The following is a 24,512-nucleotide window of genomic DNA, read 5'->3' on the forward strand; positions in this document are numbered from 1 at the left end:
CATATTAACGAAATGTGCCTTATAACAAAATGACCTGTATTGCTATTGTAACTGTTGCAATACAGTTACATCCCATAAACACCACCCCTTGGCAAAAAGGCAAATTCAGACACAGATTCTCACATGCAGGAGGAACAAAACTTCAAGAGTAAATCCAGAGAATGTAGCAGCTTGAAGATATTCACTGCTTCTCCAACTCTTTTAAGAGCCCACCAGTAGGCAAATTGATGCCATTAAGTCGGCAATTATTGTTCATCCTCAAGCCTACAGGACTTTACTGTTTGCAGATGATGCCTACACAAATGATCAACAGGTTTTTCTGTGTGCTTGATTGTATACTGGAGGATCCTTCTTAATTGAACACTTGAGCCTCTCAAAAGGAATCCTCTCTTCCCTAAGGTTTTATCTTCCTTATTCTAATGACCTACCAAGCCACAACCCTCACCCTGTTGCTGCAGCTTGCCAGCTCAACCCGCAGTGAGACCCCTAAACAGAGACTAATTGACCTTGTGTCATGCACCTCGGTTTTAAGTTGCTGGATTTTCCAGCAGCTGATGATTCCCTGGGGCCCCTCCCCACCCACAACCAACCTTTCAGCTTTTGAGGAAGTCCAGTGCTCTGTATCATTCAGTCCCAGCTGTTAATTAGGACTTAGGTGGTGGTGCTTTTGCCTCTCAGTCAGAAAATTGAATTTTGAGGTCCCATATCATAAAGATCAAAGCTGAGAGTCTAGTGCTGCTAAAATTGTTAGAGACACCTTCTCTTGAATGAGATGTGAAGACGTAGCCTCACTGATCCTGTCAGGTGTACAGAAATGATCCCATCACCACCGGATTATTTTGACGAGGTTCATGGGTGTTATTTGCAACATCTTGGTCACTAGGCATCTCTCAGCCACTTATCATAAAATCAAATTACCAGGTCATTTTTGCTTTGCTGTTTGCGGGATCTTGCTGTGCACAGACTGGGTGCTGTGTTTCCTTTTATTGCAATAGTGGCCGCACTTCAAAAGAACGATATTGGCTGTACGGGATGTTTCTGACTGATGTGAAAGGAGTAATGTAAATGCAAGTCTTCCATTCTGGATAATCATACCAACATCATTAACAAAAGGTCAAATGACAAAAAAAAGGTCGGGCAGGGGAAGGGGACTGTTGACTGGGTGCAGGAGGTGTGCAGGAAAGATGATGTATTGACAGTACTTACTCGACAGTGAGATTGATTGGTTTGAGAGTTTCACGTGAGTCCTTTACTCAGTTTACAGAGTGAATATCAGCACACTAGCCATGTGGGCAAGAGTTGGAGCTGCAACAGCAGGAGCAGGTAAGTTCTCTGCAACCGCACAATCGTTATTTTAAATTATGAGCATGTAGAGTCTCAGGGAAGATGCTACTAAAGTTTTTATTTGGCTCTATCATACAAGTATCTCAAAAGTGTCAAAATATCATAATGAGAACTAGATTCCCTATTGCATCTCCAATTCCGAGAAGCCCAAAGGCAGGTTATGGTCTGAGGACTGGCGTTCAAATCCAACCATGGAAGACTGTAGAATTTGAAATTTTTTTTAAAAGTCTGGAATTAAATGACCCTGAAACCACTGCTGTCGTAAAAACTCATCTCGTTGACTAATGTCCTTCAGAAAAGAAAATCTTGCTACCCTTGTCTGATCTATGTTTGACTCTGGATTCATAGCAATTCCCTCAAAAATGGCCTTGCAGAGCACTCTATTTTATTTAAGCACTAAGAAGCTTAAAACAAAAGGGAACTGGACGGACCACCTGACATTAGCCTAGGCTTTGAAAATTCAGTTGTGTCACGCCAGCTAAGACCTCCTGACCAACATTCACTAACACGCAGGCTAAGATAAAAGGTAGGGAGGAGGGACTTGGGGGAGAGACGTTGGAAATGCAATAGGTGGAAGGAGGTTCACCTTAACTTCCTTCCACCTATTGCATTCCCAACGCCCCTCCCCCAAGTCCCTCCTCCCTACCTTTTATCTTAGCCTGCTGGACACACTTTCCTCATTCCTGAAGAAGGGCTCATGCCCGAAACGTTGATTCTCCTGCTCCTTGGATGCTGCCTGACCTGCTGCGCTTTTCCAGCAACACATTTTCAGCTCTGATCTCCAGCATCTGCAGTCCTCACTTTCTCCTATTCACTAACACGCATTTGGCTAGTGCCAATGTTGAGGGAAATGTCTCGCAGACTAGGGAGCCCAACCAGTCACGCTCGTGAATATTCATTGTCATACTCCTAGAATCACACCTTACAAACAATGTTCCAGACATCACCCTCTCCATTCCCGGTAAGGCGGCGGCACTGTGGTATAGAATTGGGGTGGGTGGGGGGGGGGGGGGGGGGGTTTCCTGACAGACTTCAACATTGACTCCAGATCCCAAGACACCTTGTGGCATCAAGTTAAACATGGGCACAGAAGCATCTGATGCTTGCCACACACAGCACCTTCACCCGGCTTATGAATCCATACTCCTCTTTGTTGAGCACCACTTTAAGGAGGCACTAAGGGTGAGAAGGGTGTAGAATGTATTCTGAGTATGGTACTTCAATGTCATCACCATGATTGGATCAGCTGCATCACGAATGAACAAGCTGGTCAAGTATGTTGCCCAATTGTCTCCCTCAGTACAAAGAGGACAAGAGTCAAGTCTATATCAACTAACTTCTGCCTTTATTAGTTTAGTTAAAGCAGACATAAAATTTACTCCATTTGGTTAGAAAAAGGTTAACAGCAAGCAACTTATCACTACCCACTGAGCTTGGTGTTCCCAGAACAGTCAGCAAAATAAAAGCTAATACCCAAATTTAGAAGATTACACTGGCTGGGCACTTCTTCTGGGTCTCGGGGGATGGGGGGGTGGGGTGAGGGGGGGGGGGGTGGTGCGGGCGGTCTTCTCCAGACCCAAGTGTGGGTTGCACTCGGCGAAGGTTGCTCTCTGAGGTTTTCACTGATGGCACATTGAAGTCCTTCATTTTTATCCTTTTCCTTTATCTTCCCAAACTGTGGTGTTTTGTTCTTGTTGGCTCCTCAGCTCATCTGAGAGCCTATTGTTTTTGCAGTATAGGCTCACTTCGAGAACACCTTTAGGATTTCCTCATTATTCTTCCACTAAATAAGAATTTCCCTCTTCTAGCATCCCTCAGAGCTGAACCAGCTCAAACCAGCCCAAGTAAGCAGCGAGGGCTCAGATAACTTCAGTTCAGAGCTAATGTCTTTATGTGTGAGCAGCCTCTGGCCAATAAGTCCTAAAGGATATAGCAGCTACAGTGAATCTGCAGCAGGTGGGTGAGGGAATCAATGACAGAGAAAAACATAGTTGACCTCGTCCTCATCAACCTACCTACATCAATGTATCTGGCCATTAGAGTAATAGAAGGAGTGACTACCACGCAGTCCTAGTGGAGACAGTCCTATCTTCACATTAAGGATACCCTCTAGCATGCTGTGCAGTACTATCACTGTGCTAAATTGGAACACATCGAGGAACTCAGGACTAGGAATCATCAACAGCAGAATTGTACTGAAATAAATCAGCAATCACATGAACCGGCATATCCCCCTGTACTAACATTAACATTAAGTCAAGGATCATCCTAATTCAATGAAGAGTTCAGGACAGCATGCCAGGAATAGCACCGAGAAAGGTCTCAACCTGGTGAAGCTACAAAAGATACCATCTTCAGCCAATTTGATTCATTTCACATGATATCAAGAAATGGTTGGTGGTCCTGGATACTGCAAAGGCTGTTGGCCTGGACAATATTCCAGCAATAATACTGAAGACATGTGCTTCAGCACCCCTAGCCAAGCTTTTTCCACCCAGCTACAATACTAGCACCTACCCAACAACATGGAACATAGCCCAGGTATTTTCTGTACACAAAAAAGCAGGGCAAATCCAAACCAGCCAATTATTGACCCATCAGTCTACTCTTAATCATTGGTAAAGGGATGGAGGTGTCACCATTCTCTCTTCTTAGGAACCTTTCTCAACCGTTGAAGACCTTCCCATTCACAGTCTCAATTTCCCCCTGCAGCAATTCTCCCTCTCACAGACCCTCACGTTTTCCACACCATCTCTTTCTGCTTTGGAGCCTCACTCTGATTTTAGCATCGCTGTTCCCCTCATGGCCTCTTTGTCAACCCTCTTCTATTCCTGCCTGACCATCACCTGATGACCACTCACCCCACCTACTCAAGCTTCCCCAAACCTCACTTCCTCTCTAACTCACTTGGCCCTTGAAATCACCATCTTAATAACCTTCCACCCTCTTGCTGCCCACCAGCTTTCATGTGTTCCCCACCCCACCCCTTTCTCAAAGCCCTCCATGCTACAGCAGCTTTTTTCCCACCCCTGTAGATCTTCTCCATCTGACTACCTCCTGAGGATCCTTATAGCTCCTTTCTCCCTTTGCTGCCTCCCATCCGTTTTTCCGTTTCCTAATCACTGTCTCCTCCCCTGTCATGGTTACTCAGTGTAGACTTACCCATTGGCGGCCTTGATCCGCTTCATTTTCACTGCCCATTTTCCTCTGCAACCCCCCCCCCCCCGCCTCCCCCCCCCCCTCCCAGCACCCTCCTCAATGTGTGGTATTGAAATGGGGATATATTATCTTTCAGTTATAACCATTGCTGCTGCCCCGGTGATCCTGGGAGCTGTGGGATTTACCAGTGCTGGAATAGCAGGAGGCTCCATTGCAGCAAGTATGATGTCTTCAGCAGCTATCGCCAATGGGGGAGGAGTAGCTGCTGGAAGTCTGGTGGCTGCCCTTCAATCTGCTGGTAAAATCCGCTGATAAGTAATGGATAGTTCTCAGCATTTCTTCTTCAAAGCCTCATTGATAAAGTTTGACACTTTGCATTTATGACAGTATGAAATAATATTTTATTGTCTCTCAGTGTAGATTTAACTGAAGCTAGGTGATATTTTTGCAATAAATATTAATGCTACATATGTTTTAACCTCAACAATGTGCCAGTAAGATATGGGTTGGTTTTGTCATGAATGTTAATAAAAAAATTCTTATTTAACAAGTTTTAGTGTGGAATCTATACTTCCCCAGAATATTATTTAGATCAGAATTATCAGAAATGTTGATTATTGATAAATTCAGGACATGTCATGTTGATGCCTTTTCTTTTCCCGTTCTTTGCAGGGGCGGCTGGAATCCCAGTAGCTGCCAAAGTTGGACTGGGAATGTTAGGTGCCTCTTTGGGGTCATTGGCAAAATTTCCAAAACAAACCGTACCTAAAAACAAACAAAATTAAATGGATATTCTGTTTTCCATTCTGAATATGCAGGAAGCAAAATGTTAACTGCAATTCAATAAAGATACTGCATATTCCAAAATAGCTTTGACTGTTTTTCTATCCTAGATATTACAATGTGAAAAATATTATTCAGAAGCCAGTTATATAAATACCAAGTCAGAGCCCTGGGTTGACTAAATCACATCCTGACTCCCCAAAACCTGTTTTCCATCTACAAGACAGTAGTCGAGAATGTAATGGAATACTCTCCATCTGCCTGCGAGCGTGCAACTCCAACAACACTCAAAATGCTCAACACCATGCAGCGCAAAGCAGCTCATTTGATTGATACCCAATCTAACCCCTTCAGCATTCTCTCCTTTCCCCACTCACTGATACACAATGGCAACTATGTACTGCCTAAAAGATGCACTGCAGCCTTAAACAGCAACCTTCAAATGCATGACCTCAACTACCAGGAAGGACAAGGGTAGCAGATACATGGTAACAGCATCACCTGTAAGATTCATTTGAAGTCACACATCATCCCGACTTGGAAATATATCATTGTTCCTTCCCTAGGGCAAAATCTGTGAATTCACTGCCTAACAGCATTCACGGTTTGGAGTCATTCATGTAGAACGCTGAGCTCAAAAACTGCATGAATTCATGTAAAACTCCGTTATGTCACTTTTTAGATTAGAATCAATCTAAACATCATGGCATAGACAGAGAACACAGGGGGCTAACACCTTCAACATATTGTCTAGCTATCACCATTGTTAACAGCTAACCTGAGAATGCAACTTTTTTTAAAAAAAGGTTTTGTGATTTACACATGAAAGAAGTGAAACCATCATGATATTCAAACAGATGAAAGACTTAACAGACAATCAATTTTTCAATGATAATTTCAGTTACATCACACTGTAAATTTTTGCTATAAATTCTGTGTGTTAGGATTGAGTCCTCCACTATTAAACCTGTTGGACTATAACCTGGTGATGTGTGATTTTTTTTTAAACTCCTAACAGCATTGTGTGGGTACTTACATGAAATAGGCCACAACGGTCCTAGAAGGCAGCTCACCGCCAGCACCTCCAGGAGAAAGTGAGGACTGTAGATGCTGGAGAGTTAGAGTCAAAAAGGGTGATGCTGGAAAACCACAGCAGGTCAGGCAGCATCCAAGGAGCAGGAGAGTCGACCTGATGAAATAAGTCTGATGAAAGGCTTATGTCCAAAATGTCAACTCTCCTGCTCCTTGGATGCTGCCTGACCTGCTGTGCTTTTCCAGCGCCACTCTTTTCAACCACCACCTCAAGGAATGCTGAGGTAGCCTGCAATATCCACATCTTAACTATTAGACAGCAGTTTACCACAAACTCCAACATCCAGATCAACAGCACCCAGTTTCCCATACAAATCTAGCCACAAATTAATCACCTTTTTTTGGATTATTGAGCTTTAGTAGCAGTTTTTCTGAGGAATTCATAATGATTTCTGGCCTAAGTGTGTGTTATCAGAGTTTAGGTATGCCTGTCGTGCATTTATTTGGAAATATGGTAGCTGCTTTAGAGAGGAGGGACATCTTCTTCCCAAGGTGTCACCTGGTTTGTAAATTTAAGGGTTTGGATAAGTAAACTGTTCAAAATAATTTTCATTTCAGTTGAACTTTTGATCCATAACTACATTTTAGGGACAGTATGACAAATTATAAAATCAGCCCTCCAACACATTTATGTCCTTAGAAGTTTTATACCTTCCACACCCTGTGAGCATATTGTATTCTTAAATGGTTGGTAATGTCTGATGAAGGTTTGAGGCAATAAAACTGAAACTAATGGTGCAGGTTTGCTTTCTTGAATCAACCTGTTCAGAGATGTTATTACTCACCTCTGAAGTAGATGGGACTTGGACTCAGGCCTCCTGGCTCAAAAGTAGGGACACTACCACTTCATCACAAAGACCCCTGGTTTGATGTCTTGAATCTTGGCTTCATTGGAATGTGATAATAAATTCAACAGTGAAATCAACAAATGCCATCTTTTGGGTTCTCTACTAAACTACAGTTATGAAACCCTGGAGCCAGTCTTGACTTACTAATTTGAGAAAAAATCTTTGCTGTGAAGACCAGTCAAAATCGAATGAGTCACTCATTGAGTGTCGTAAGTGTGCTTAAAGGTAGATGTGGAGCAGGACTTGGTAATCAGAACTGTTTACTGAAGGTTGTAAATATGTACAAAGCAGGAAGGGATCCTGTGCTGGACTATGTCCTGACGTGCAACCTGATGTCACAAGTTGCCTTCTTTTTACTTTCTGCTGTTTTGGTAAATTGAGCATTAGGGAATAGCAGACTCTTTTCGGTTTGGTACCTGCATTTCACCAAACATCAAGTTACACCCCAAGACTGTCAGTAGTTCAGTTTCTGTCTTTGGACACCTCTAACACCTCTACTAGGTGATAATCAAGACATTTGGAAGAAATTTCTAATCATGATTCAATACAGTAAAGCTGCTCTACTCTTTGCACTCTTGGTCACGCAATAAAATTTGCAGGATCTGGCATGCACTGGTTAACAGAAATAATGTGATGGCAACTATTGCCAGTTATTAATGTACTTTTGAAATCAAATGACCAACAGGGTGAATACCACAACAGCAAGTGATCATAAATGAAGAACGTTCTGAAGACAGGACACTGGATCCGAAAGTGGAAGTGGAGCACATTGCAGATCTCAGTTGGTGAAGCATAAGATTCCACATTGTATTCTGCTAAATAATGCAGACTTTACTGTATTTCTGTAATAATTACATATCGTTTCTTCCATGAGTGGCAGGCATCATTCACTATTGATTGCCCTTCAGAATGTTATGGTGAACCCGGAGACAAATATAATCTCAATGCTGTTAGGAAGGGAGTTGCAAGATTCTGACCCAGCACTAATGAAGGACTGGTGATATAATTCCACATTAGGATATTCATCAGTTCAACACCAATATTACCACAAAATCCAGGTGCATTTCTTTTCATATTTTTGTCGATCAGGACTTCATTGCTTGGGTGGTGTTCAAGCTGATGACTAATGTTTTCCTATGTGGCAAACAGTAACACTCCCAGTCTGTCTCCCTTTTCCCTGTGAGGTAACTGTTCTCTCCATAAATTTATCTCTCTGTAATTTTTCTGAAGTTAAACAATTATTTCATGTTCATTGGATTCTGCATTGGTCAGAGATGGGTTCAAATCAGTTAAGAAAAGATATTGATCGATGTCAAACTGCAAACAGTCTGGTGAACTGGTTATTGGGTGTGGCTTCATTGATAAGATATATTTCAGAACTCAGTAGAAGCAAGTGCGAGCAGTTGATTGTGTAATCTTGCACAGCCAGCAGATACTTAAAAGCTCACGACTGAGTTTGTAGTAATTGCTGCTCTTGAGGTCAACGAAAGAGTTTCGGTGAGTGTCAGAAGCATTTCCTACTGGCGGGTCAAGCAGCAGCTGTGACTGTCTTGCAAAGGAAGGAATCCAGTAAGAATTTGTGTTTTGCTTCCTATTGGCAGCATATAAAACAGAAGCAAACTGTAATGGGTGAGGCCGTTTTTGGCAGGGCTGTGAGGTTGAAGTGCTGCTGTTGAGGGCAAAGTATGGGCTTTGGTGAGAATTCGATGTCGCTGAGGAGAGGGAGCAGCACCAAGGTATGGCAAGATAAGGTTGAATCCAGTAGTTACTAGAGCAGTCGGAATGACTGTTAGTGGAGTTTGTGAGATGTGTGAGATCAGGGAGAAGTCAAATGTCCCTCTGAGACTGCGTCAATCAGTTGGAACAGAAATCAGACTCACCCGAGGAGCTGTCAGGAGGCAGAATGTTTTATAGATAGGAGCTTCAGGGATGGTGATGGCCAGCTAGACGGCTGACCACCAGGTGAGGGAGGCGGGCAGTGCAGGAGTCCCCTCTGGCTGTTCCCCTCTCGAAGAATTATACTATTTTGGATACAATTGGCAGGATGGCTTCTCAGGGGCAAGCAGCAGCAGCTGGATCACTGGCACCATGATTGACTCTGACTCTGTTGTACAGCAGGGAAGCTCAAAGTGTATGTGAGCTGTAGCAATAGGGGACTCTACAGTCAGGGGCACAGATTGGTGTTTCTATGGCTATGAGCGAGACTCCAGCTGTCAATGTCGAGAATGTCTCTGAGCAGGCACAGGACACTCTGAAAGGCGAGGTTGAGCAGCCAGGGGTCGTGGTCCATTTTGGTATTAACGACACAGGTAGGAAGAGAGACAAGGTCCTGCAAAGGGAATTTAGGAAGTTAGGTATAAAATTGAAGACTTTCTCTAGGCTTATAATCTGTGTGCCACTGGGCACTGGAACTAAGAAGATAATACAGTTCAATGCGTGGCAAAAGGACTGACGTAGAAGGGAGAGCTTTAGATCTGGATCATTAGGATCTCTTCCAGGACTGCAGTGAACTGTATGAGAAAGTTCTGTAACATCTAAACTGGAGGGCCATCAATATCCTTGCAGGAGCACTTGCTAGTGTCATTTGGAGGCTTTAAACTGGTGTGGCAGAGGAATGGGAACCAGTGCAGAAGGTCGTCATGTGGAGTGATTGAGGAGAAGGTCGAGTTTAATTCAAGTCAGTTTAATAGGAACAACAGGCAAAGGCAGATTAATGAACATGGCAGAACTGGCAGTCTGAAGTGTATTTATTTTAACACAAAGAGTATAACTGGTAAAGCAGATGAGTTTAGAGCTTGGATTCGTACATGGGACCTGATGTTGAAGCCATTTAATAAACTTGCTTGAGAAAGGCAGGAATGTGGTACCAGTATTTAAGAAAGGTGGTAAGGACAACCCAGGGAACTATTGACCGGTGAGATTGATATCAATAATGGGCAAATTGTTGGAGGGAATCCTGAGGGACCGGATTTGCATGCATTTGGAAAAGCAAGTACTAATTAGGGATAGTCAGCATGGCTTTTTGCATGGGAAATCATGTCTCAACTTAAATGAGTTTTTTGAAGAAGTAACAAAGCGGATTGATGAGGGCAGAGCAGTAGATGTGATGTATATGGACTTCAGTAAGGCATTCAACAAGGTTTTCCATGGGAGACTGATTAGCAAGCTTAGATCTCATGGAATACAGGGAGAACTAGCCATTTGGATACAGAACTGACTCAAAGTTAGGAGACAGGGGATGGTGGTGGAGGGTTGTTTTTCAGACTGGAGGCCTGTGACCAGTGGACTGCCACAAGGATTGGTGCTGTGTCCACTACTTTTCATCATTTACAAACATGATTTGGATGGTATAGTTAGTAAGTTTGCAGATGGCACCAAAATTGGACGTGTAATGGATAGCGATGAAGGTTACCTCAGAGTACAACTGGATCTAGATCAGATGGTCCATTGGGCTGAGGACTGGCAGATAAAGTTTAATTTAGATAAATGCGAGGTGCTTCATTTTAGGAAAGCAAAGCTTAGCAGGACGTATACACTTAATGGTAAGGTCCTAGGAAGTGTTGCAGAACAAAGAGTCCTTGGAGTTCAGGTTCATAGCTCCTTGAAAGTAGAGTTGCAGGTAGATGAGATAGTGAAGAAGGCATTTGATATGCCTTCCTTTATTGGTCAGAGTACTGAGTACAGGAGTTGGGAGGTCATGGTTAGACTACTTTGGAATATTGTGTGCAATTCTGGTCTTCTTTCTAGAGGAATGGTGTTGTGAAACTTGAAAGGGTTCAGAAAAGATTTACAAGGATGTTGACAGGGTTGGAGGATTTGAGCTAAAGGGAGAGGTTGAATAGACTGGGGTTGTTTTCCCTGGAGTGTCAGAGGCTGAGGGGTGACCTATAGAGGTTTATAAAATCATGAGCAGCATGGATAGGGTAAATAGACAAGGTCTTTTACCTGGGGTGGGGAAAATGACTGCCAGTCCACCTGCTATTTCTCCCGCCATCGCTTTTCATACCCTGGGATGCATTCCCCCATGTCCAGGAGACTCATCTATCCTTAGCTTCATTCACATACTCAACACTAACTCTTCCATAATAATGATTATTTCCAGGTCCTCATCTACCTTCGCCTCTTCGTCACTTACTGGCATGTTATTAGTATCCTCCACTGTGGAGACCAATACAAACTACCTGTTCAATGTGTCAGCCATTTTTATCATATCCCATAACTAACTGCCCCTTCTCATCCTCTAAAGGACCAACATTTACTTTAGCCACTCTGCTTCATCTTACATATTTATAGAAACTTTTGGCATATGTATTTATATTCTGTGCTAGTTTTTTTTCATACTCTACCTTAATTTTCTTTGTAGCTCTTATTGTGGCTTTCTGTTGAACTTTAAAGTTTTCCCAATCTTCTGGATTCCTGCTGTTTTTGGCGACTTTGTATGCCTGCCTTATTTCTGTAGACACCCATGGCATATTGCCCCTCCTTTTACAGTCCTTCCTTCTCATCAGAAAACACTGTTACTGAGCACTGTGAAAAATTTCTTTGAAGGAAATTACCCTTTTGTAACATCAACTCCAAGGAAAGAAGTAATCATTTTTCTGAGATGCATTGTGTTTTTAAGCACACCCTGCAAAAAGGATTCCTGATTTGCCATCAAACGACTGGATAAATATTACAGAGCTAGTAAAAGAGCTAACCAGCACATGTTTAAAGGTTTTTCTCATAAAACCTAACCCAGAAAGTGTCATCTAGAAAGTCTTGGTATAGTGACAGTTGCAGTTCGACAAAGACTGTGAAGCTGTTGTTTGTCGATGACTTGGTGGGGTACTATCCCTGAATCCCATAAACATCGTCCTGGCGGCTTAGCAATGACCTGAATCTGAACTGGACCTGCCATTAAATACAATGGCTTCAAGAAAAGACCAGAGGCTGGGCATTCTGAGGCACGGAACACACACCCTGGCTCCCCACAGCCTGGTCCCCCACCTGCAAGGCACATGTCAAGTGAATGAGTTCTACTTTCCTGGATGAGTGCAGATCCAACAATGCTGAAGAAGCTCAACACCATCCAAAGCAGAGAAGCCCACTTGCAAGTGGATCATGTAGTCACTCTATCTAACACTGATGCACAGACTCAGCAATGTATCAACAGCAAGGCCCAATTCAACAACTTACCAGAGCTACTTTAACAGTACCACGCAAACACACACCCTCCAAACCTAGAAAGGCAAGAGCAGCAGATACATAGGAACACCATCACCTGCATGTTCCCTTACAGCCCACACACCATCCTGACTTGGAACTTTATTGCTGCTCTTTCTTAAGTCAAAATTCTAGAATTCCATTCCTCACAGCAGTATAGATGTACCTTCAGAGTTGGTTAGCTCAGATGGTTGGTTGACTAGTTTGTGACTCAGTGCGATGCCAACAGCACAGATCAATTCTCTCAGTGGCTTTGGTCACCATGGAGGTCTCTCTTTCTCAACCTCTTACCATCTTCACCTGAGGCATGGGGACTTTACTACAAACGTCCCTATTACTACAGCGTTTCAATAATCTTACCACCACCTTCTCGAGGGTGTTTAGGAATGTGTAATAAATACAAACCCAGCCAGCCAGTCTCACATTCTGTGAAAGAATTTTTCAAAAGTACTGATTTTTGTGGGAATTGCTGCAACAAACTGGTTGCTCTTTCCCACACTGAAACATTTATTAGTTGCACAGCACTTTGGGATGCCTGGTGTCTATAAATGCATTGTATAAAGGTAAAAGGCTTCCTTTCTAGATAATTGAATCAACCTCTTGAATTCATGGTAATGTGTTGAAGAAAGAACAGTCACAAAAAAACTGAGTAGCATTTATGTGTGTCTGGGGTGGTTATGTGCGACCCTGGTGGGGGAAGAGGTGACGTCTATGTTATTTACTTCTGCAATAAAGACTTTAGGATCAAGAATTTAACATGAAACCTTTATTCAGTTTGTAGAGCGAATATCTGGAGACAATCATGCTGCGAATTGGAGCTATAATAACAGGTACAGGTAAGTGCTATTCGATCATATAAATCTTTTTCTTTAAATAATAATGGAAAATAAAAGGGAAATCAAGGGGAAAACTTGCCACTAACTGGAATCATAACAAGCACAAGGAAGATGGTTGTGGCTGTTCTGAGAAGGCAACATGCTGTCTGCAATGTAGAACTCTAGTCACAGGCTGTGTCACAACTTTACTTTGGACTACACATATATTTGTTTAGATGTAAATGAACTCCCCACATTTATTTAAGCTATTATATTATTCCCTGGTATTCAGCTGATATATTTACTTTTAAGTAAAATGAATCAAAGAAGAAACCAGCCTTGCAAGCTTGAAGGCCGAAAGGAGCAACAGCAAACAAAGTATAACTACAATCGAGAAGTTCGCACAGTCCAGAAAACAAAAGACAATAAGATTATTTTGTAGACTGTGTTGGTTTGTGCAGGCAGACAGCTAATTCAAATCCACCTTGTCTAAATTCAAGCAATGACAAGAAAGGTGGGCTGCATGAAGAATGATGACCCAAAAGAGCTATCACAAAAAGAGGGTGCCAATACCAAAAAAGAAAACAAACAATAATACTGAACTCAATGCAAAGCGGAATGGATATCAAATCCACCAAGATGAAATAGAATGCCATGGATTATCTGGTCCAAGATTTAACAAAGGATGCAGTTATGCTACATAGATCCAGAAGGTGCAGAACCAGTTAGGCAACCTAAAAATATATCCAGCAGTTTGTAATAGGAGCTTACACAAAGTCAATTTTTTGGACTTGTGTGAAGCAAACTAGGACGTTTACTCAAAAATATGGAACATGATAAAAGATCAGCTGCATCCAATATTTAACTTTGAGATTTACCAGGTGGTTAAAAATGTGTTGCTGGAAAAGCGCAGCAGGTCAGGCAGCATCAAAGGAGCAGGAGAATCGACGTTACAGGCATAAGCCCTTCTTCAGGAATCAGGTGGAATTGACATCCACAGGCAAAAGCTGCAGGAATCAATAGATTAGTCTGTCAGTAAATGCATTAACACAAAGCAAGTGAGAACTCATTATCTCTCCAAATTCTCTAAGAAGCAGGACACACTTCCTGACAAACATGGGAGGATAAAAATGGTGCCGGTGTGGAACTACTCCAACAACATATGGAACAATGGGAACCTGGTTTCTTGCAATTATATATTTCTCGACAAACATGGGAGGATAAAAATGGTGCAGGTGTGGAACTGCTTCACTGACATGTGGGATACATCACACAGTGGGACTCTGGTTGCTTGCAGTAATATACAAAGTAAACAGTGAGCTCAGGCTTAGAAACTCACAACACTTAATGAAACAATGCTGAGGAAGAACAGAAAACATCCACGCAAATTGTGGAAACAAACACAAAAGAACACACCTAGACTGAACACCAGGACATCAATCAACACACGACAACATGTCCACAAACCAATATCAACCAAAGGCAAAATATACCAGATATTTCAAAAAGGCTGGATGGATTTATTGTGAAGGAAATAGACCTTAATTGCAGATGGGACTAACTAGACTTTAGAATTTCAGGTTTTGAGCAATATTAAATTGGATCAATGATGTTCTCACGTTTAAAAACTGCCACTTGATTCCCTGGTATTTTAATCAATATTAAATTTATGTACATTGTGCCATATTGAAATGGGGAAATATTATCTTTCAGTTGCTACCATTGCTGCTGCCCCAGTGATTCTGGGAGCTGTGGGATTTACCAGTGCTGGAATAGCAGGAGGCTCCATAGCAGCAAGTATGATGTCTTCAGCAGCTATCGCCAATGGGGGAGGAGTAGCTGCTGGAAGTCTGGTGGCCGTCCTTCAATCTGCTGGTAAAATCCGCTGATAAGTAATGGATGGTTCTCAGCATTTCTTCTTCAAAGCTTCACTGATGAAGTCTTAGCATTTATAACTGTACCCAATATTATTTTATTGTCTTGGATACTTCTCTCAGAGTAGACTTTACAAAAGCTAAGTGACAGTTTTGCAATAAATATTAATACTACTGATGTTTTAACCTCAGCAGTGTAAGGGTTGGCTTTATTGTGATTACAAATAAGGAAGTTAGCTATCTAACAATTTCACTATGCATTCTGTCTTTCCCTAGAATATTATTTAGACCAGAATTGTAAGAAATGTTGAGATTAATAAATTCAGGACATGTCATGTTGATGCCCTTTGTTTTTCTGTTCTTTGCAGGGGCGGCTGGAATCCCAGTAGCTGCCAAACTTGGACTGGGAGCTGCCGGTGCTTGTATTGGTGCACTTTTCTGACATTCGAAAATAAAAATGCCTGAAGACAACGGAAAATAAATAATTTTCATTCTGAATCAGAGGAGGGAAAAGGCAACTGAAGCCTAATGCTGAAATTCAATAAAAGCTCTGCATAATCTAACATTTCAGTCTGTCTGTTTCTTCATCCCAAATATGGGAAGTTTCTGTGCAACAGTTTTGCTCAAATTGTTTGCACCAATGGCCTAGGGGTATTAGTGCTAGACACGGGTGATGTTCTGGGTTCAAATCCACCCTGGCAAATGGGTGGAATTTCCATTCAAAAATAAAGGATTATAAAATCAAGAGCCTAATGATAATCATGATTTTTGGTTCACTTTCGGGAAGGAAACATGCCATCCTTTTCTGATCAACATGTAACGACACGCCCACAGCAATGTGGTTGACTATTAACTGCCCTCTGGGCAATAGTGATGCCCACATCTTGTGAAGGAATAAAAGTGCCAGCATCTGGCTTTACACTAAAATTTATCTCATGAAACATTCATGACCTTTTCTGGATTATTAACCTGCAATGGTAGGTTTTTTTTTCAGAGTAATTCTTCTCTAATCTGTGTTTTAACTGATTTGAGGTACACTTGTCATAATTTGGAAAAATGGTAACTGCTTTAATCCTCAAATCCCTGGCTGACTTTGAGATCCTCATTTGAGTTTTCAGCTTTGAGGCTTAATCATACATTTGTAGAATCATAGAATCCCTACAGTGTGGAAGCAGGCCATTCGGACCATCAAGTCTACACTGGCCCTCCAAAGAGTATCCCATCCCGCCCCAGCCCCCTTCCCTATCACCTTGCATTTCCCATGGCTAAACCACCTGGCCTGCACATCTTTGGACTGCAGGTGGAATTCTACACAGATGCGGGGAGAACGTGCAAACTCCACACAGACAGTCATCCAAGGCTGGAATCAAATTGGGTGCCAGGTGCTGTGAGGCAGCAGTGCTAAACTGAGTCAACATGTCACCAGATAAAGATTTGTCTTTTTTTTAAAAGGCATAATGTACCTTTCCTGATTCCAATGCCTGAAATTGTTTTTTATGATTGGTTTAGAGCCATTACCAAGTTTAGTTTAATATTCAATTTTCTGTCTTTAATGGGAAGATGCCACACCGATATGATTTTCAACTTAAAATGTTGTTGGTTAAGGTCATAAAAATGTATTTCTATTTGTGCAAGGAATTGCAAATCTTAGTTCCCTCACGCCTCAGGATTACGCTGTAATATTAAATCATCTGGGGTTCTGCAGCACTCTTCTCCTCCAGCCTCTTTGTGACAATCCAGCCAGATAATCTTGCTGTCAACCTGGTGGTCTGTGTTGCTTATTATTGCGCCAGTCTGAGGTTGGTGAGCTACTGATGTGGAGTGGGCAGCTCCACACAACTCAATGGGAACCTGGTGTTCTGAACAGCTCCAGCCTCCTCACACACACAAATTAATTTCTCTCACCCCGTTCACACACAGTGCACTTTATTTTCCACTCGTTGAATAGTTGTACATCTAAGTTTTGAATAATCCTTTATGTTATTCGAACTGCCAAGCATTTACTTAAACTGGGATTATTGATTTGGAACTTGAGTGTTAAAGAATTTAAAACACAACCCAACCTCCTGACATATTTTAATATTTACACAATTTCTCCTGGATACAAAGTTAGGGCTGGGAGTGATGTCATGTGGATTTCTGAGGAAACGAAACTGAAAATAATGATTTCTCAGAAACAACTTTCATTGTAATCTGGTATAAAAATGGAACGGGCTGAAAATTGAATTGGCAAAACTCACTGAGCATTAGGACCCGGCAGAATCCTCTGATTTGCTATATATTCTGTGATTCAGCCACTACGAAGCTACTCCTCCTGAGTCCAGCTTGGGTTCGTCTTTCGGTAATTCCAGGATCTATCTAGGTAATAACTAAGAAATCTACTAGTGATTTCAGGCACTTTCGGTCTTCTACAGTATGTATTTTTAGAAACATTATTTTTCTGTAGTTAAAATAATAGCAGGATTACACCAATATACTCATAACCCATCAATGCATTGCGTATGACATTTTCCTTAATTGGACTCTGATCCATTGAAGTTGCCTGAGCCACGATGATCTCCAGCTTTTGTTGTTTTCGGTATAGATTCCAGTATCTATAGTAATTTGCTCTTACCCGCGTGAAATTGAAGCGAATGGCTTTTGCTTTCCTGAGTGATACGGAGTAGCACTTACAGCTGTGTTTCTGTTGTGATGACAACATTACTGTCAAGTCTGCTAGGTTTACGTGAACAAAGATTTGATATTAAGCACGTGTGCAAGGCAGCATAGCCACTCCAGTCTGAAAGCCTCACTCATTTCCACAATATCTAAAGCCCACACCAATTGCACTGTATCTAATCTTTCTTCCCCATTACATAGTTTCACAGCTTCAAGATTCAGTCGTCATCTGACATCCTCTTTTTGAGAAATTCTGCTCTGCACGTAGCAAGCATATTCAACCTGAGATTACCTCATTCAATGTCAGAACTCACAGGACACCAGGTTGTAGTGTTGTTCAAGGTTGAAGAAGGAGCAGCGCTGCGAAAGCTTGTGGTTTCAACTAAACCTGTTGGACCATAACCTGGTGTCCTGTGACTTGTCACTTTGTCCACCTGAGTCCAACATGAGCACCTCCACCTCACTTAATACAACTGGTTTTCCTTTGCGGTCCCATACACTCCCTCCTCTCTGTTCAGCCCAATCTGATACAGAGGGCACATTGCCCAAGATCCTCCAGCCACTGTTAGCTCCAGTGATCTGATTTGAGATTGATGGATTTTAGATTTCATGCAAATTTGTTCTTAACTTCTGGCCAGACTAAAGTTCTCATGATGTCCTGAAGCTGTTCGTCTTTCAAACTGCACACGCTGAAATGGCAAGGCTATTAGATTAGATTCCCTACAGTGTGGAAACAGGCCTTTTGGGCCAACAAGTCCACACCGACCCTCCGAGAGTAACCTACCTAGTTCCATTTTCCTTTGACTAATGCACCTAACACTATGGGCAATTTAGCATGGCCAATTCACCTGACCTGCACATCTTTGGACCGTGGGAAGAAACCCACGCAGACATGGGGAGAATGTGCAAACTCCACACAGGCAGTTGCCCGAGGCTGGAATTGAACTTGGGACCCTGGTGCTGTGAGGCAACAGTGCTAACCACTGAGCCACCGTGCCTTTAGGAAAAGGGGAGCAAGAGAATTCCAAATGAAGAGTAAACAAGCTTTTCCACCTGTGCCCATAGAGATAGGGAACTAATACAGATTACAGCAGCTAAGGAGAATATGACTTTATCCAAGGCTAGTTTAAATAATCTTTACTTCAATGACAAGTTTTGATTTCCTAAAGCAATCCCAGTTTGTCTTTAAATGCAAAGGGGTTGATTTCTAAAACTTCCTTTGCAACCTTTGAAAAACAGGCAACTGAATGACAATGGCCAGTAGAGCTTTGGACACACCTGATCTGGAGTCAGCCGGTGGGAAAGGCCCATGAGGAGTATTCCATGTTGTCTGCTGATACGTCTGTCTGTTCTGATCAACCATAGACTGCTTTTCTCAGTGCCTACGGATGTGTACTGGAAGCATATGACTAGCAGCCTTGGAACTCACGTAGGAACAAAAGGATTCCAATGTCCAAGTCTCGGCTGTCCTGCCTAATATCTACATTTAATCTATAAAAGTCCAAACCAAGACAAATGTGAATCTTGCAACGCTTTACCAGCAATAGGAGAGATAAACAGTGGAACAGCAATAGACAGCAGAGACAAGATGATACCCTTTTGTATCATCAACTCCAAGGAAAGAAGTAATCATTTTTCTGAGATGCATTGTGTTTTTAAGCACACCCTGCAAAAAGGATTCCTGATTTGCCATCAAACGACTGGATAAATATTACAGAGCTAGTAAAAGAGCAAACCAGCACATGTTTAAAGGTTTTTCTCATAAAACCTAACCCAGAAAGTGTCATCTAGAAAGTCTTGGTATAGTGACAGTTGCAGTTCGACAAAGACTGTGAAGCTGTTGTTTGTCGATGACTTGGTGGGGTACTATCCCTGAATCCCATAAATATCGTCCTGGCGGCTTAGCAATGACCTGAATCTGAACTGGACCTGCCATTAAATACAATGGCTTCAAGAAAAGGCCAGAGACTGGGCATTCTGAGGCAGGGAACACACACCCTGGCTCCCCACAGCCTGGTCCCCCACCTGCAAGGCACATGTCAAGTGAATGAGTTCTACTTTCCTGGATGAGTGCAGATCCAACAATGCTGAAGAAGCTCAACACCATCCAGAGCAGAGAAGCCCACTTGCAAGTGGATCATGTAGTCACTCTATCTAACACTGATGCACAGACTCAGCAATGTATCAACAGCAAGGCCCAATTCAACAACTTACCAGAGCTACTTTAACAGTACCACGCAAACACACACCCTCCAAACCTAGAAAGGCAAGAGCAGCAGATACATAGGAACACCATCACCTGCATGTTCCCTTACAGCCCACACACCATCCTGACTTGGAACTTTATTGCTGCTCCTTCTTATGTCAAAATTCTAGAATTCCATTCCTCACAGCAGTATAGATGTACCTTCAGGGTTTGTTAGCTCAGATGGTTGGTTGACTAGTTTGTGACTCAGTGCGATGCCAACAGCACAGATCAATTCTCTCAGTGGCTTTGGTCACCATGGAGGTCTCTCTTTCTCAACCTCTTACCATCTTCACCTGAGGCATGGGGACTTTACTACAAACGTCCCTATTACTACAGCGTTTCAATAATCTTACCACCACCTTCTCGAGGGTGTTTAGGAAAGTGTAATAAATACAAACCCAGCCAGCCAGTCTCACATTCTGTGAAAGAATTTTTCAAAAGTACTGATTTTTGTGGGAATTGCTGCAACAAATTGGTTGCTCTTTCCCACACTGAAACATTTATTAGTTGCACAGCACTTTGGGATGCCTGGTGTCTATAAATGCATTGTATAAAGGTAAAAGTCTTCCTTTCTAGATAATTGAATCAACCTCTTGAATTCATGGTAATGTGTTGAAGAAAGAACATTCACAAAAAAACTGAGTAGCATTTATGTGTGTCTGGAGTGGTTGTGTGCGACACTGGTGAGGGAAGAGGTGATGTCTATGTTATTTACTTCTGTAATAAAGACTTTAGGATCAAGAATTTAACATGAAACCTTTATTCAGTTTGTAGAGTGAATATCTGGAGACAATCATGCTGGGAATTGGAGCTATAATAACAGGTGCAGGTAAGTGCTATTCGATCATATAAATCTTTTTCTTTAAATAATAATGGAAAATAAAAGGGAAATCAAGGGGAAAACTTGCCACTAACTGGAATCATAACAAGCACAAGGAAGATGGTTGTGGCTGTTCTGAGAAGGCAACATGTTGTCTGCAATGTAGAACTCTAGTCACAGGCTGTGTCACAACTTTACTTTGGACTACACATATATTTGTTTAGCTGTAAATGAACTCCCCACATTTATTTAAGCTATTATATTATTCCCTGGTATTCAGCTGATATATTTACTTTTAAGTAAAATGAATCAAAGAAGAAACCAGCCTTGCAAGCTTGAAGGCCGAAAGGAGCAACAGCAAACAAAGTATAACTACAATCGAGAAGTTCGCACAGTCCAGAAAACAAAAGACAATAAGATTATTTTGTAGACTGTGTTGGTTTGTGCAGGCAGACAGCTAATTCAAATCCACCTTGTCTAAATTCAAGCAATGACAAGAAAGGTGGGCTGCATGAAGAATGATGACCCAAAAGAGCTATCACAAAAAGAGGGTGCCAATACCAAAAAAGAAAACAAACAATAATACTGAACTCAACGCAAAGCGGAATGGATATCAAATCCACCAAGATGAAATAGAATGCCATGGATTATCTGGTCCAAGATTTAACAAAGGATGCAGTTATGCTACATAGATCCAGAAGGTGCAGAACCAGTTAGGCAACCTAAAAATATATCCAGCAGTTTGTAATAGGAGCTTACACAAAGTCAATTTTTTGGACTTGTGTGAAGCAAACTAGGACGTTTACTCAAAAATATGGAACATGATAAAAGATCAGCTGCATCCAATAGTTAACTTTGAGATTTACCAGGTGGTTAAAAATGTGTTGCTGGAAAAGCGCAGCAGGTCAGGTAGCATCAAAGGAGCAGGAGAATCGATGTTACAGGCATAAGCCCTTCTTCAGGAATCAGGTGGAATTGACATCCACAGGCAAAAGCTGCAGGAATCAATAGATTAGTCTGTCAGTAAATGCATTAACACAAAGCAAGTGAGAACTCATTATCTCTCCAAATTCTCTAAGAAGCAGGACACACTTCCTGACAAACATGGGAGGATAAAAATGGTGCCGGTGTGGAACTACTCCAACAACATATGGAACAATGGGAACCTGGTTTCTTGCAATTATATATGTCTCGACAAACATGGGAGGATAAAAATGGTGCAGGTGTGGAACTGCTTCACTGACATGTGGGATACATCACACAGTGGGACTCTGGTTGCTTGCAGTAATATACAAAGTAAACAGTGAGCTCAGGCTTAGAAACTCACAACACTTAATGAAACAATGCTGAGGAAGAACAGAAAACATCCACGCAAATTGTGGAAACAAACACAAAAGAACACACCTAGACTGAACACCAGGACATCAATCAACACACGACAACATGTCCACAAACCAATATCAACCAAAGGCAAAATATACCAGATATTTCAAAAAGGCTGGATGGATTTATTGTGAAGGAAATAGACCTTAATTGCAGATGGGACTAACTAGACTTTAGAATTTCAGGTTTTGAGCAATATTAAATTGGATCAATGATGTTCTCACGTTTAAAAACTGCCACTTGATTCCCTGGTATTTTAATCAATATTAAATTTATGTACATTGTGCCATACTGAAATGGGGAAATATTATCTTTCAGTTGCTACCATTGCTGCTGCCCCAGTGATTCTGGGAGCTGTGGGATTTACCAGTGCTGGAATAGCAGGAGGCTCCATAGCAGCAAGTATGATGTCTTCAGCAGCTATCGCCAATGGGGGAGGAGTAGCTGCTGGAAGTCTGGTGGCCGTCCTTCAATCTGCTGGTAAAATCCGCTGATAAGTAATGGATGGTTCTCAGCATTTCTTCTTCAAAGCTTCACTGATGAAGTCTTAGCATTTATAACTGTACCCAATATTATTTTATTGTCTTGGATACTTCTCTCAGAGTAGACTTTACAAAAGCTAAGTGACAGTTTTGCAATAAATATTAATACTACTGATGTTTTAACCTCAGCAGTGTAAGGGTTGGCTTTATTGTGATTACAAATAAGGAAGTTAGCTATCTAACAATTTCACTATGCATTCTGTCTTTCCCTAGAATATTATTTAGACCAGAATTGTAAGAAATGTTGAGATTAATAAATTCAGGACATGTCATGTTGATGCCCTTTGTTTTTCTGTTCTATGCAGGGGCGGCTGGAATCTCAGTAGCTGTCAAAATTGGACTGGGAGCTGCCGGTGCTTTTATTGGTGCACTTTTCTGACATTCGAAAATAAAAATGCCTGAAGATAACGGAAAATAAATAATTTTCATTCTGAATCAGAGGAGGGAAAATGCAACTGAAGCCTAATGCTGAAATTCAATAAAAGCTCTGCATAATCTAACATTTCAGTCTGTCTGTTTCTTCATCCCAAATATGGGAAGTTTCTGTGCAACAGTTTTGCTCAAATTGTTTGCACCAATGGCCTAGGGGTATTAGTGCTAGACACGGGTGATGTTCTGGGTTCAAATCCACCCTGGCAAATGGGTGGAATTTCCATTCAAAAATAAAGGATTATAAAATCAAGAGCCTAATGATAATCATGATTTTTGGTTCACTTTCGGGAAGGAAACATGCCATCCTTTTCTGATCAACATGTAACGACACGCCCACAGCAATGTGGTTGACTATTAACTGCCCTCTGGGCAATAGTGATGCCCACATCTTGTGAAGGAATAAAAGTGCCAGCATCTGGCTTTACACTAAAATTTATCTCATGAAACATTCATGACCTTTTCTGGATTATTAACCTGCAATGGTAGGTTTTTTTTTCAGAGTAATTCTTCTCTAATCTGTGTTTTAACTGATTTGAGGTACACTTGTCATAATTTAGAAAAATGGTAACTGCTTTAATCCTCAAATCCCTGGCTGACTTTGAGATCCTCATTTGAGTTTTCAGCTTTGAGGCTTAATCATACATTTGTAGAATCATAGAATCCCTACAGTGTGGAAGCAGGCCATTCGGACCATCAAGTCTACACTGGCCCTCCAAAGAGTATCCCATCCCGCCCCAGCCCCCTTCCCTATCACCTTGCATTTCCCATGGCTAAACCACCTGGCCTGCACATCTTTGGACTGCAGGTGGAATTCTACACAGATGCGGGGAGAACGTGCAAACTCCACACAGACAGTCATCCAAGGCTGGAATCAAATTGGGTGCCAGGTGCTGTGAGGCAGCAGTGCTAAACTGAGTCAACATGTCACCAGATAAAGATTTGTCTTTTTTTTAAAGGCATAATGTACCTTTCCTGATTCCAATGCCTGAAATTGTTTTTTATGATTGGTTTAGGGCCATTACCAAGTTTAGTTTAATATTCAATTTTCTGTCTTTAATGGGAAGATGCCACACCAATATGATTTTCAACTTAAAATGTTGTTGGTTAAGGTCATAAAAATGTATTTCTATTTGTGCAAGGAATTGCAAATCTTAGTTCCCTCACGCCTCAGGATTACGCTGTAATATTAAATCATCTGGGGTTCTGCAGCACTCTACTCCTCCAGCCTCTTTGTGACAATCCAGCCAGGTAATCTTGCTGTCAACCTGGTGGTCTGTGTTGCTTATTATTGCGCCAGTCTGAGGTTGGTGAG

General features: G+C 41.8%; 2 protein-coding genes across 6 annotated transcripts; both read left to right on the forward strand.

Annotated features, from left to right (window-relative positions):
• The first annotated feature begins 8,614 nt into the window (after positions 1 to 8,614).
• Positions 8,615 to 15,693, forward strand: LOC140453296 (interferon alpha-inducible protein 27-like protein 2A). Of its 5 annotated transcripts, none has more exons than XM_072547864.1 (4): positions 8,615 to 8,723; positions 13,203 to 13,258; positions 14,957 to 15,118; positions 15,486 to 15,693. In XM_072547864.1, the coding sequence occupies exons 2-4, from the start codon at positions 13,231 to 13,233 to the stop codon at positions 15,557 to 15,559; spliced, it is 264 nt and encodes an 87-aa protein (XP_072403965.1). In that variant the 5' UTR covers positions 8,615 to 8,723; positions 13,203 to 13,230; the 3' UTR covers positions 15,560 to 15,693. The 5 variants fall into 5 exon arrangements, with proteins under 5 accessions (XP_072403965.1, XP_072403962.1, XP_072403964.1 ...); XM_072547861.1 differs by having other exon boundaries at positions 13,203 to 13,264; positions 15,486 to 15,692; XM_072547863.1 differs by having other exon boundaries at positions 8,663 to 8,795.
• A 1,636-nt stretch (positions 15,694 to 17,329) lies between these two features.
• Positions 17,330 to 23,268, forward strand: LOC140453297 (interferon alpha-inducible protein 27-like protein 2A). The gene is made up of 4 exons (XM_072547865.1): positions 17,330 to 17,479; positions 20,791 to 20,852; positions 22,545 to 22,706; positions 23,074 to 23,268. Exons 2-4 carry the CDS (start codon positions 20,819 to 20,821, stop codon positions 23,145 to 23,147), a joined length of 270 nt encoding a protein of 89 aa, XP_072403966.1. The 5' UTR covers positions 17,330 to 17,479; positions 20,791 to 20,818; the 3' UTR covers positions 23,148 to 23,268.
• The last annotated feature ends 1,244 nt before the right edge of the window (positions 23,269 to 24,512 follow it).

The sequence above is a fragment of the Chiloscyllium punctatum genome, chromosome 27 (assembly GCF_047496795.1).
Source record: "Chiloscyllium punctatum isolate Juve2018m chromosome 27, sChiPun1.3, whole genome shotgun sequence".
Lineage (NCBI taxonomy): Eukaryota > Metazoa > Chordata > Chondrichthyes > Orectolobiformes > Hemiscylliidae > Chiloscyllium > Chiloscyllium punctatum.